The sequence below is a fragment of the Podarcis raffonei genome, chromosome 8 (genome assembly GCF_027172205.1).
Source record: "Podarcis raffonei isolate rPodRaf1 chromosome 8, rPodRaf1.pri, whole genome shotgun sequence".
Lineage (NCBI taxonomy): Eukaryota > Metazoa > Chordata > Lepidosauria > Squamata > Lacertidae > Podarcis > Podarcis raffonei.
The window spans coordinates 92119299-92131466 of NC_070609.1; the positions used below are offsets into that span (position 1 = coordinate 92119299).

The window sequence follows — 12168 nt, forward strand, 5'->3', positions numbered from 1 at the left end:
TGGAGCGTGTCCTTCAGGCACCAGGGACGTGAGACAGATCAGCCCCTGCAGCTATCCCAATGACTTATCCTGAGTCAAATCAAGGAACGGCCAAGCCCAGCTGTGTCCTGCATGCTCTGACTGGCAGCAGCTCTCCTGGGCCTTAGGGAGAGCACCTGCCAAGAGACCTTCTGCTTTCAAGGCAGATGCTCTTCCCCAATAAGGAACATAGGAAGCTCAGCCACACCTTTGCTTTGCCACACCACTTTCCCCTGGGAAACCTGCAGCTTAGCGCAGAATCAGAACAAATGGCAGCTGGGTTCCCTGCAGATCCTCCAGCTGAGGAGCAACCACTGGGGTGAAGGGGGGTGCATTTCCAAGCTTCTCTGCTTTGGGACTCTGGGAAGCCCTGCTGTGACCTGTGCATTTGACAACTGAATCCTGCCTTTTTGCCCCCTCCCCAGATTCCTCGTCAGTTTCATGGTGGATGCTCGTGGCGGGTCCATGCGTGGGAGCAGGCACAACGGCCTCCGCGTCATCATCCCACCCAGGACGTGCGCAGCACCCACACGCATCACCTGCCGCCTGGTCAAGCCCCAGAAACTGCAGGCCCCACCTCCTCTGGCCGAGGAAGAAGGGTTGGCCAGCAGGATCATTGCCCTGGGCCCTGCCGGAGCACAGTTCCTCAGGTGAATAAGGCTAGACACTCTCCTCTCTGGGCAGTGCCCTGGCTGCCCTCACTAGCGGGTTGCTGGCCAGTTGGCACTCTGAGCTCTAATCACTCACCGCCATGTGTGCTGGGGCAGGAAAAGGAAGGTGGTGGGTGGCCCTGCTGTTCCTACATCAGGAAGACATCAAAGCCCTCGTGGTACCTCTAAGCGCCAAATGCATATAATCTCAAATGCAGTGCTTGGGGGCACATCCAAACTGAAATCCCAGCATCCTATCTCTCTGTGTATGTTATATGTTCATGGCTTTCAGCATAGAGATGCTGTGGAGCAGAGCAGGGATGGGGAGCCTGTGGTCCTCCAGATGCAGCTGAAGTGCAGTGTCACTTTAAATGACCTCCAGGGTCCCTCCAGCTCTGTGACTCTAGTTCTCCACAACACTTAAAAATAAATATTATAAAGGTTTTTTATTAATGTAAAATCAAGAGTACCCAAAACCAATCAAATCCCGAAATCAAAGTTACAAAACATAGGAGGAGCAGTATAGAGGTTGTATTTTCCAAAGAAACAGAAAACAGATAATGTAAAACAGTAAAAGAACCAAAACATAGAATCAAAGCCAAATATCACAATTTGATGGTGGGGGAAAGTTCAGTGTATCTGAATCTGACACATAAGAAATGAAATCCCACCCAGTGGCGTAAAAACATTCCAGCTCTTCCTTACCTTTAAAAGCATGTAATTTGCGAGTTATTTTTTCTGCACTAGCCAGAATCTACATACACTTCCTCTTCTCCTGCTGCTTTCCCCTGGAGAAAACTGATCCGTAGTGCTCAGCAAATGGAGCAAATGGCAATTTGGGTTTTCTCCGAATTGACATTTGCTCAGAGGAGCGGGGAAACCCGCTTGGCCCTCTGCATTCCAGGCATGGAAGAAGCAGAATGTGGACAAGAACATATTCTTGTACCACAGCAAGAAGTTTAAGTCCTGTAGTTGAAGCTTCCATTTCCAGGCCAAAGAAGTTCTCGCTGCATCCATGGAAGATGTTTCTTAGATCGGAAAGTTGCCATTTGATCATCCCACAAGTTCGAAAGTGCAAGTTGTGAGGAGGCTTGGGTGGGACATTTAAAATTTTTAAAGATTTCTTGAAAATTGTCTGTCCAGAATTTGGATGCCAGAGCATTCCCACCAACACAAGCAGAAAAAATATCCTCCTGCTTGCACAGCAGCACCGACAATCCCGTGGGGCATTTGATGTTATGTGAGAAAGTTGCACAGCAGAGGTGCTTCTCCCCAACTCTTGGGTGAGCATAATGGCCACTCGCTTTGGGCCCTGACACTCCACTCTCCTACAGCCCTGTAATCGTGGAGATCCCTCACTTTGCCTCGCACGGCCGCGGTGACAGGGAGCTGGTGGTTCTGCGCAGTGAGAATGGATCCATATGGAAGGAGCACCGCAGCCGCTATGGGGAGAGCTACTTGGACCAGGTCCTCAATGGCATGGATGAAGGTATGAGTGCCTGGCAGGAACAGGGGAAACCAGTTGGGGAAGAGGCTCAAAACTGCCCAAGGTGCAAGGAAGTGACAATAGCTTTGCTGGTTTCCAAGCCTCAGCTCAGGGGCAGAGGGACCATCCTCAGCCCCCTTTGCTTCTGGGCAGCCTCCCAGAGGCCAGAGGCAAAAGCAGGCAGAGAAATGAATGTGAATTTCAACTTGGTGCAGTAAACTGGTTTCTTTGCCCACTCTCAGCCCGCTCTGCCCCCATTCAGGCAGGCAAGAAGCATTATCTTCAAGGACACATTCCAACGTGGCAAAAACAAGGGGGTGTGTGGCCTACAGAGACTTCCAAGGGCCACGAGGAGAGATCAGGAGGGCTGCTTGTGCCTGCCCCCCAGGCCCGAGGTTTTCCACCCCTGCCCTAACCACTGAGCATAGCATAGCTAGCCACTCAGGTGCCCGGGGCCATGTGCACACCCTGCAGACAGGGGTGGAGAGAGCCACCTATGGGGGCAGGGCAGGCCGCCAATGGGGGCGGGGCAAGCCAAGGCAGGGCGTGCTGCATGGAGCCTCTCTGTAGGGCGGCTGAGGCGATGGGCAGGCGTAAGCCCCACACTGCTCGAAAAAGCAGCGCTGAGCTTGCAGGCAGTTCGCCCACCGCTTCCCCCTCAGGACAGACGCGTGGCTCAGGCATGCTGCAGGCCCCACGGTGTGGCCCCCAGTGCCCCCCGCCTCACCCAGCTATGCCTCTGGATTAGGCAGAGTCATGGAGGGGAGGGCTGTGGAAGGCTACTAGCCATAAAGGCTGTGCTCTGCCTCCAAAGTTGGAGGCGGCAATGCTTCTGGTTTCTGGAAATCACTCGAGGGGAGAGGGCTTCTGCAGTGGCGTAGTAAGGGGGGCCAGTGGGTGTGGAAGTTATTTTTTCAAAAACACATATGTTTGCCATTTTGTCACCCTCCTCAGTGAGGATACCCGAGGCAGCCTGCACCCACCCACCCCCCTTTCCTATGCCACTGCTAACCACATAGGACCAGGCTACCTAAAAGGCTTCCTTTGCCCACAAGTTACCTGCTTGTGCGTTGCAGGTTGCTGGGAGGCTTTTCTCTGGGATGAGGGAGGAGGCCTTTGGGGGCCACCCCTAAGAAGTCCAACTCCCTACCTTGGGAAATTGCTTTGTCCCCTTCCAATGGTTTTGACAGACATTTGGCCTAGCAAGTTGCTGGTGCCTGTTTTATGCTCCCTGATTTTTTGGTGTGACATTTTTCGCTGCTGTTCCTGTCTCTCTTAAGCTGCCATTAATCCCCCTCACCTCCAGTACAGTTTCATCTGTCTGCTGGTGGTTCTACTCAAAAGGAAAATGTAAATTAAAAAAATTATTCTGATTGCAATGATTTGAAGTCATAAGGAGTGTGAATGCTAAGTCAAACTGTTGGTCTGTGGGTCAGGGTTCTGAGCCTTTCATGACTGGTCAATCTAGTTCTTCTATTGATTTATTGCTCGTGGCACACTATCAGCAATATGCAGTTCAGGAAATCCTTGCTGTGTGATCTTACTATGCCACTGCCAACTCTTACAGAGCTGGAGAGCCTCGAGGAGCTGGAGAAGAAGAGGATTTGCCGCATCATCACCACGGATTTCCCTCTTTACTTTGTGGTCATGTCTCGCGTGTCCCAGGACTGTGACCTGATTGGCCCAGAGGGTGGCTGTCTGCAGAGCACGTTGGTGCCTCTGGTCCAGGCCACATTCCCAGAAACAGCAGTCACCAAGAAGGTCAAGCTAGCTCTGCAGGTACAAGGACAACCTCCTGTCTCTTGCATCTATCTCTAGAGCAGAGCAGTCCAGGGAGACTTGAAGCAGGAATGGTGTGGACATGGGAGTTTGTGGGTGTAGTTCTGAATTTGGGGAGCAGGCTTGGTGGGCTTCGTAATAAGCAAACACAGCCAAAATAACAAATGCAAATTAAATGTGCACATAAGGTAAAGGTACCCCTGCCCGTACGGGCCAGTCGTGTCCGACTCTAGGATTGTGCGCCCATCTCACTTAAGAGGCCGGGGGCCAGCGCTGTCCGCAGACACTTCCGGGTCACGTTGCCAGCGTGACAAGCTGCATCTGGCGAGCCAGCGCAGCACACAGAAACGCCGTTTACCTTCCCGCTAGTAAGCGGTCCCTATTTATCTACTTGCACCCAGGGGTGCTTTTGAACTGCTAGGTTGGCAGGCGCTGGGACCGAGCAATGGGAGCGCACCCCGCCGTAGGGATTCGAACTGCCGACCTGACGATCGGCAAGTCCTAGGCGCTGAGGTTTTACCCACAGCGCCACCCGTGTCCCACATAATATAGGCAACATAATATAGGCGATCAAAAAATATGGAATACAGACAAGCCCCGATTTGTGCAGGGGTTGCATTCCAGGTCAGTGTGCATGTTGATGGAGCACGCATAAGCCTGCCCCACCCTGTTACACCCTCTTCAGGCTCCAAAAATGGCCCATGCATGCACAGTGGCATGTCCTTAGAACGCACACAAAACGGGGGTTGCCTGTATTTTGGCAGGGAATAATGGAAAGGCATTGAGATCTAGGCAAGGGATCTGACTGAGCACTGGGTTTCAGGAATAGCAGCCAGGGCTGGATGGCGAAAACTGAAGTTGTGCTTCAGCATCATTCAGCATCCTCAGCAACTTACTTGTTTATTTAGCAAAACAAGTTTCTTGACCTTAAGGTAATGAAAATAGTTTTGTAAAAACACTTAAAATATCAGAAACCGGAGGAGGGGCTGAGTGGGATTTGCCATGGCTGGAGGCGGAACTTGGTTGCCATATGCAACCAAGTCCTGACTGGGTGGCTGCGTGGGGCTCAGCCGCTAACAGAGTAACAAAAACCAGATCCATTCAGTGCAAACACACACTAAATGCATTGTCCAGTCTGGTCCTCAGAGTGACAAATGCTGGGCTGCTTACTGGATCTCCCACTTTTGCAGATCTCTGGTGGACATTCGGGTTATTCAGGGGCCTGGCTCTGGAGTTGCCTTTGAAAGAGGCCACAGCAGAGCACATGGCTGGCATCCTGGCAGCAAGGAGCGCCCACCTTCCAGGAGCATGGCCCTTTTGGCATGTCTCCCTGTGGGAATGTTGAGGACAGTAGGAGAGGATATATTGATTAATACAGGGGTCAGCAACCTAAGGCCCATGGGCCACAAGCGGCCATGGGGGTCGTTTAACCGGTCCATGGACCCCCGCCACCTCGCGGCAGACTGCCTTCCGGGACACTGGCCAGCTTCCCATTGGTTGCAGGAAGCTCCTGCAGCCAATGGGAAGCTGCGCACGCCTCCTCCGCACTGGAAGGAGCACCGGAAATAGCATTTGCGCGCGCGCGTGTGTGTGCGCGCACACACACACACACACACTGGACCACTGCGGTGTCTGTGGGACCGTGAATTGTGGGAATCACTTGAGTTAAGCAATCCAGTCTGGCTTGTCCAGACTGGATTTGTTCCTGGTAAATCCCCTTTTGTTCCCTCTTAAAAACAATAATGACACAATATTCTTCTTTAAGAAACTAATGATCAGGTTTACTCACACAGTCCACAGTGTGATCTTGAAGGCAGGCTTTAGCTTGTTGTTACAGATACAGAGAAATGTGTGGGTTCACCCTCTTTTGAGGAATGAGCCCATGTGCTGCTGGCTGAGAGCCACACACAGCAAAAAAGGTATCAAGAAGAGTCGAGAGGAAGAGCATCCAGAGGAAGAGGAAAATGGCTGCGTGACTGGCCCCTTAGTAGGGTCTGCCAGGGTCACGCCCATCTACCTGGTCCCACGCAGGGGGAGGACGCTCCAGACGAGGCGTGACAGGAAGTCCTCCTGGCTGGAGCAACATTCCCCTGCGTGTCCACTCTGGTCAAACAGGAAATGTTGTACTTGACAGCTTATGTTACATCCCACACTCCCTGCAGGCGCAGCCGGTGCCAGATGAGCTGGTGACAAAACTTCTGGGGAACCAGGCAACATTCAGCCCCATAGTGACAGTGGAGCCACGCCGCAGGAAATTCCACCGCCCCATTGGGCTGCGCATCCCCCTGCCCCCTTCATGGAGGGAGAACCCCCGGGACAGTGGGGAGGGCGATACAACCAGCCTGCGGCTCCTCTGCAGTGTCATAGGTGAGTAGAGATAACTGGTGGCGTCTTTTGGGGCTGGAGCACAAGCCTCCCTCCTGCTCTTCATTTTGTTGCTCACTTTGTAGGTTCCAAAGTTGCAGCTTGAGGTGGATGGCAGAGAGATTTCAGGGATTTGGTGGGAGAGGCAATGGAAGGGAGCAAATGTTCCACCGTTGGCAGCAACTGCCTGTGATTTCACCCCTAGGGTGAGGGCAAGAAGATTTGCGCTCACTCTGCTTTCAGAAAGATGCTCCTTGATGGCAGCAGCAGTAGAGTGAGGGGAAATGCTTTCTGTGCTCGCTTTAGGAGGACATCATGCGGGGAAGGGAAGGGTGGCTGGGGGGAGAGCCAGGTACTACTAAGAATGGAAAAGAGGAGGCAGCAGGAAAAGGGAGGCCAGGCAGCAGTTTCAAGGAAGCTCATCTACCCCACTGGCACTCGTGCTCTCCCTGCAAATCTTTTAGTGTTGTCTCTTTCTTGGGTGGGCTGCTCTTTCAGGGGCCCTTCATCAGTTTTGGTCTGCTGGTTGGCTCTTTTTAATGGTTCAGGGGCTCAGCTATGCCCTCTGCCTCTGGGGAGTCTTGTCCTTTCATCACAGATGTTTTTGGATGATAGCTCTCATCAGCCCTGGCCTTGTATGGCTGGGCTGCCTGAGGCTAATGGAAAGCAGAGCCCAAAAACATCTGGAGGGCACCAGGTTGGCAAAGGCTGAGCTAGGGAATCCCCCACAGGTGGCTGCCCAGGTGGATGTCTTCTGTGCTGGAGATGCAATGCATTTTCCCAGCAAGGTATTTATTCTTGTTTTGTACTTGGGAAAATATCCCCCTATCCATTTTTTTTGTAATTATGTATTTTATCATTTCCATGCATAAAGCAGTTTACTATTAACAATGCAAAGTTAACAGCAAAAATTTGCACACCCCAGAATCGAAGCAAACTTTTTAAAATAACTGAGCCAAAAGATTCCTAATCATAATTCTTCCAACACCAAATCTCCACGCCATCAATTTTGGATCAGCCCAGACAAGATCTTAAGTCTGAAATAAAGTGAAGTCACAATGACAGTGCTAAGATTTGCTGGGTTTAAGAACAAGCTTCTACATAAACTATAAAAGGATCCTGTGTTTGTTTCGTTTATTTAGCAGATTCATACCCTACCTTGCAATCAATTGATTCTCAAGGCGACTTACAAGTAACAGGTAATAACGCAAAGAACCCTGAACTCACACATGCCAGGATGACCCAACAGCCTTCAGTTCTGCGGCTGATGGAGGGGGTCAAAGCAAGATTCCCTTCGGCCATCCCAGAGCAGCTGGCAGTTGGAACAGTGTTCTTTCTGGTGGAGTAATGGTTAGAGTGTTGGACTAGCACCTGGGAGCCCAGGTTTCAAATGGCCACTCAGCTGTGAAGCTTGCTGGGTGCCATGGGACCAGTCACACCCTCAGCCTCAGCTACTTCACGGCCGTGGCGTCGCAGGGGGCGGTGCCATGTTGGGGGGGGTGACAAGGCACCCCGTGGGCGCAGCTGCGAACAGAGGATCCTGCCACTGTCTGTACGGTGTTTGAGTGGCGCCGGCAGCAAACCGCTACGTACAATTCATGGGCGGTGTCTCACACATGTGTTGTACGCAGTGGCACCGCACATGTGCCCTACGCAGCAACGCAATGCATGCATCGTATGTCGCAGCACGGGTGTCGGTTAGCCTTCGTTTGCCCCTGCTTCACAGGGTTGTTGTGAGGTCAGGTGGGGAGGGGTGGGCTGGGGAGGACGACACCATGACCTCCTTTGTGGAAACGAACAAATACAGCAAAGCTTCCTGCAGCTGCTGCTTCTCTGACTGGTGCTTGAGATCAGGCCAGTCTTTCCCTGGTGGTTGCCTTTATTTTCATCCTCAGTAACTCAGTGACAGAGCATCTGCTTTGCATGCACATAGTCCCACGTTCCATCCTTGGCATCTCCAGGGAGAGCTGGGAAGGCTCTTGCCACTCAGCGTAGGCAGTTCTGAGCTGGTGGGACCAACAGCCGGACTCAGTGCAAGGCAGCTTCCTGTATGCCTGTGATCTCAGGTGAGCAGCAGAGCAGCAGCGAGGAAGGTTGCTTGGTGGTTTGGCAAGAAATTATGCACGGTAGTGAGCAATGGAGGGGGGGGGTGCCGCTTGGGTGTATCTCTCCATCCCTGTGACTTGCGTAACCTCACAGGGAGGAAGGAACCAGGATGTGCTGGAAGAAGAACCAGTGTGACTGCCTGCATCGCTGGGTGGACTGGAATAAAACGTTGCTGTTGTTACATTTATATCCTCCCTTTTTCTCCAAGGAGCTCAAGGTGGCATATGTGGTTCTCCCCACCCCACCCCACCCCGTTAATCCCTACGCCAACCCAGTGAAGGAGCTTGGGCTGAGAGGCAGTGACTGGCCCAAGGTCACCCAGGGAGCTTCATGTCCAAGTGGGAATTTGAGCCCTGGTCTACCAGGTCCTAGGCTGACATTCTAACCATTACACACCATACTGGCTGGAGAGGTGGCATATAAATATATTCCATAAACATTAGAAATAAATATCAACACAGAGCTCACAGAATATTCTCCAACTGCAGAGCAGGCCCCTTTTCTTCAGGACTTTGCAGCTGAAGTCGAAACTGAGCATGCCAGCGAAATGAAACACTGGCTCAGTTCTCCCCCTTCCCCAGTGGTTTCTGCCTTTTCCATTTTAAGTGCTGTGTGAACATTCAAGTGTTGAAAAATTCATCTGTTAACTAGGTTTCCCCCCTTTTTAATTAATGTACTCAAATGCAAAACTGTGATGTGCACCTGAGGAGGTTCTTGGGGCTAGGGGCCACCAATCAGTGCAGCCAGGCTTCTGCTTAAAGCCTCCCCACCCCCCGGCCCCCAGAGCTCAAGTCCAGGGCTGGCTTGGGCCCACTGGGACTGCTGAAGTGGAAGGTAGCCAGGCCAGTGCCAGGCAAACCCAACTTCCTCTAGTTTGTTTCCCATCCTCTTCCTCGGAGTTCTGCAAAGGCAATGCTAGAGGAGCCTGGCAACCGGCGACACATTGGGCTGGTTGGAGAGCAGCGTGAGGTTGGACCTAATGGACCAGCCTTCCCGGCTCAAATCTGGGAAAGTGCATTTTGGACTGAAGGCTGCGAGGGCCCTTCCAGGTCAGTCTGCCTGCTCCAAAAACCTCCTGTGCACACCTGTGTGCTTTCTCCCCACTCTCTTGTCTCAGGAGGAACAGCCCCAGCACAATGGGAGGACATCACAGGGACCACAAAGCTTGTCTATGCCAACGAGTGTGCAAACTTCACCACCAATGTTTCTGCCAGGTGAGCCTGAGGGGCCATTTGGGGGAGTTGCATACATTGCACCTCAAAGTGACAATTAAACTGGCATAGCTTTGGAACATAGAAAAAGGTTAACCAGAGGCAGACCTGTTTAGGGAAGTTTTTAATGTTTGACGTTTTAGCGTGCTTTTAATATTCTGTTGGGAGCTGTCCAGAGTGACTGGGGAAACCCAGCCAGATGGGTGGGGTATAAATAAATTGTTGTTGTTGTTGAAAGTCTGGGAAATAGCTCAGCTTCCTAAATTTCTGGTTACGGCCGGGTGGTGAGCCTGTGGCTTCTTCCATGTGCCCCTTTCCTCTTCCTGCCCAGGTTCTGGCTGGCAGACTGCCCGTGCACAGCCGAAGCCATCCATTTTGCTATGCTGCTTTACAAAGAGCTGGCGGCTGTGCCCTACATGGCCAAGTTCGTGGTGTTTGCCAAAATGAACGAGGGCCGTGAGGGCCGCTTGCGCTGCTACTGCATGACCGACGACAAAGTGGACAAGACGCTTGAGCAGCATGAAAACTTCACTGAAGTGGCACGCAGCCGGGACATTGAGGTAGCTCCCCTGGTACCTGGGGCCCTGCCCTGCTGAAGCTCTTGGCTGAGGGACAGGCCGCTGTCTAGAAGGAGCTTTTTAAGTGCTGTCATAGCCCTTGCCTATTGTTAGTAGCATTAGAATTGTACATTGCAGTGGTTTCCAGACAGTGATTTGTGACCTTCATTCAAATGGTTTGTAGTGTGTCTGCAAAAATGCAATTAAGAGCGGTAGTCTCGTAATCTGGGGAACCGGGTTCGCGTCTCCGCTCCTCCACATGCAGCTGCTGGGCCAGTCACACTTCTTTGAAGTCTCTCAGCCCCACTCACCTCACAGAGTGTTTGTTGTGGAGGAGGAAGGGAAAGGAGAATGTTAGCCGCTTTGAGACTCCTTCGGGTAGTGATAAAGAGGGATATCAAATCCAAACTCTTCTTCTTTACAATTGCTACAACAGGCAGAAAAATTATTTAGTGGCCCTCTAAGACCCGCAACAATTTTAAAGGGGTTTGCTGGGGAGGGGGAGTTTAGCTCAAATGCCTCCTTATTGATTGATTGATTGATTTAAAAAACAAGCATGCCAGAGCAAAGTACCTGCCCAACATAGCTTCTAGGATGGCCTTAAACCTGTGCCATGACAGCGTTTCATGATGAGCTGCCATTTCTGGAGGTGGAGCATAACCCTTTCAAAGGCTTGGAGACCTTACTGCCTGTTTCTGCAGGTGGTGGAGGGGATGCCCCTGCACACAGAGCTTTCTGGGAACCTGGTGCCCATCAAGAAGGCCACCCAGCAGCGCAGCTTCCTGTTCCAGTCATTCCGGGAGAACCGCCTGATCATCCCTGTCAAGGTGAGAGGCAAGGGGGTCAGCAGGATGCTTTGGGAGTAAAGGCGCTGGGCTCTGATCGACCAGCCTGCTGCTGCTCTCACTTGTGATGCCACTGAAATTCATCATGATCTGGTTGGCAATCATGTTTTCCCAGCTTGTTTGCTTGTTTGAATTTATATACCACCCTATATACACAGCTCTCAGGGCAGTTCACAGAATAAAATCAGAATATAAAACCACAAAATACACAAAGTAAAAACAACAACAACCCAATAACCCCTCCCAAAAAACCCACACTTTAAAAGCTTGTGGTGTCCAGATACAGGGCCCAGGCCTGTTGCTGGATGAAGTGGAGCAGCTGCTTCAGGTGGCAGGAGCTGGAGGGCAGCACACCCACACCTGCTTCCCGCTGCGGAGTGGACAATACCCTCCCATCACCAGCGTGGAAGCACAAGCCAGTGGTCCGTCCTGTCCCTGCAGTGGGGAGCAGGTGCCATCTCCCCCTCAGAGAGGACGTGGCTCCAATACATCACAAGTCCCACATCGCTTTGGCTCAGGACCAGCACCCCACCTAGTCTTTCTCTCAAGCCCACCTGCAGGTGCATAGGCCAGGAGATGCGTGAGGAACCTGCGTCCAGTTGGTGTTGGTCTCCCCATCTGTTCAGCTCCTTAAGGGACTCTGGAAATTGTAGCTCAGTGAAGGGAGCAAGGTGTGGAGGGGGCCAAAAAAGACATCGCAAGCTTGGAGAAAACTTGTGGGGCACAGTTTCCAAACACTTGTTGAGAAAGCCCATCAGCACTGATCCTGACTCTGAGGAATAGATCACTCCCGTCCATTGTTCTCCTCACTTCCTGGGGTTATAGGGAGCCTTCAGTCCCATTCCTACAACAGCCCCACTGCCTACTGGTCCGTTTCCAGGCAGAACTCAAAAGGGCTGATGATGGCCCATAAATCCCTGTGAGGCTTAGGTCCAAGCTCTCTGAAAAACCACATTCCCCCCTTTTCTCTGTCCTGCCACCCTCACAAGCCCACTTGCATGGACGTGGGAGAGGGCCTTCTTGGTGGCTGCTCTCAGATTGGAACTCCCTCCCGGGAGAAATTAGACAGGCTCCCTCCCTGCTGTCCTGGAGTCCCTTTCTGAGAAGAAGGCGGTATAAATAAATAATTGTTATCATGATAATAATTCTCAT

At 51.9% G+C, this 12168-nt stretch overlaps 1 protein-coding gene across 11 annotated transcripts in view; it reads left to right on the forward strand.

Annotated features, from left to right (window-relative positions):
- Positions 1 to 12168, forward strand: part of ANK1 (ankyrin 1) — a 184028-nt gene that overhangs the window by 142210 nt on the left and 29650 nt on the right. For 8 of the 11 annotated variants that reach the window (XM_053401570.1, XM_053401575.1, XM_053401573.1 and 5 more), the window contains 8 exons: positions 444 to 668; positions 2003 to 2157; positions 3722 to 3933; positions 6096 to 6300; positions 7440 to 7496; positions 9521 to 9617; positions 9946 to 10174; positions 10873 to 10998. In XM_053401570.1, the coding sequence (XP_053257545.1) occupies positions 444 to 668; positions 2003 to 2157; positions 3722 to 3933; positions 6096 to 6300; positions 7440 to 7496; positions 9521 to 9617; positions 9946 to 10174; positions 10873 to 10998 (1306 nt within the window). The remainder of the gene's footprint in view (positions 1 to 443; positions 669 to 2002; positions 2158 to 3721; positions 3934 to 6095; positions 6301 to 7439; positions 7497 to 9520; positions 9618 to 9945; positions 10175 to 10872; positions 10999 to 12168) is intronic. The other 3 variants (XM_053401574.1, XM_053401582.1, XM_053401571.1) reach the window with 2 other exon arrangements.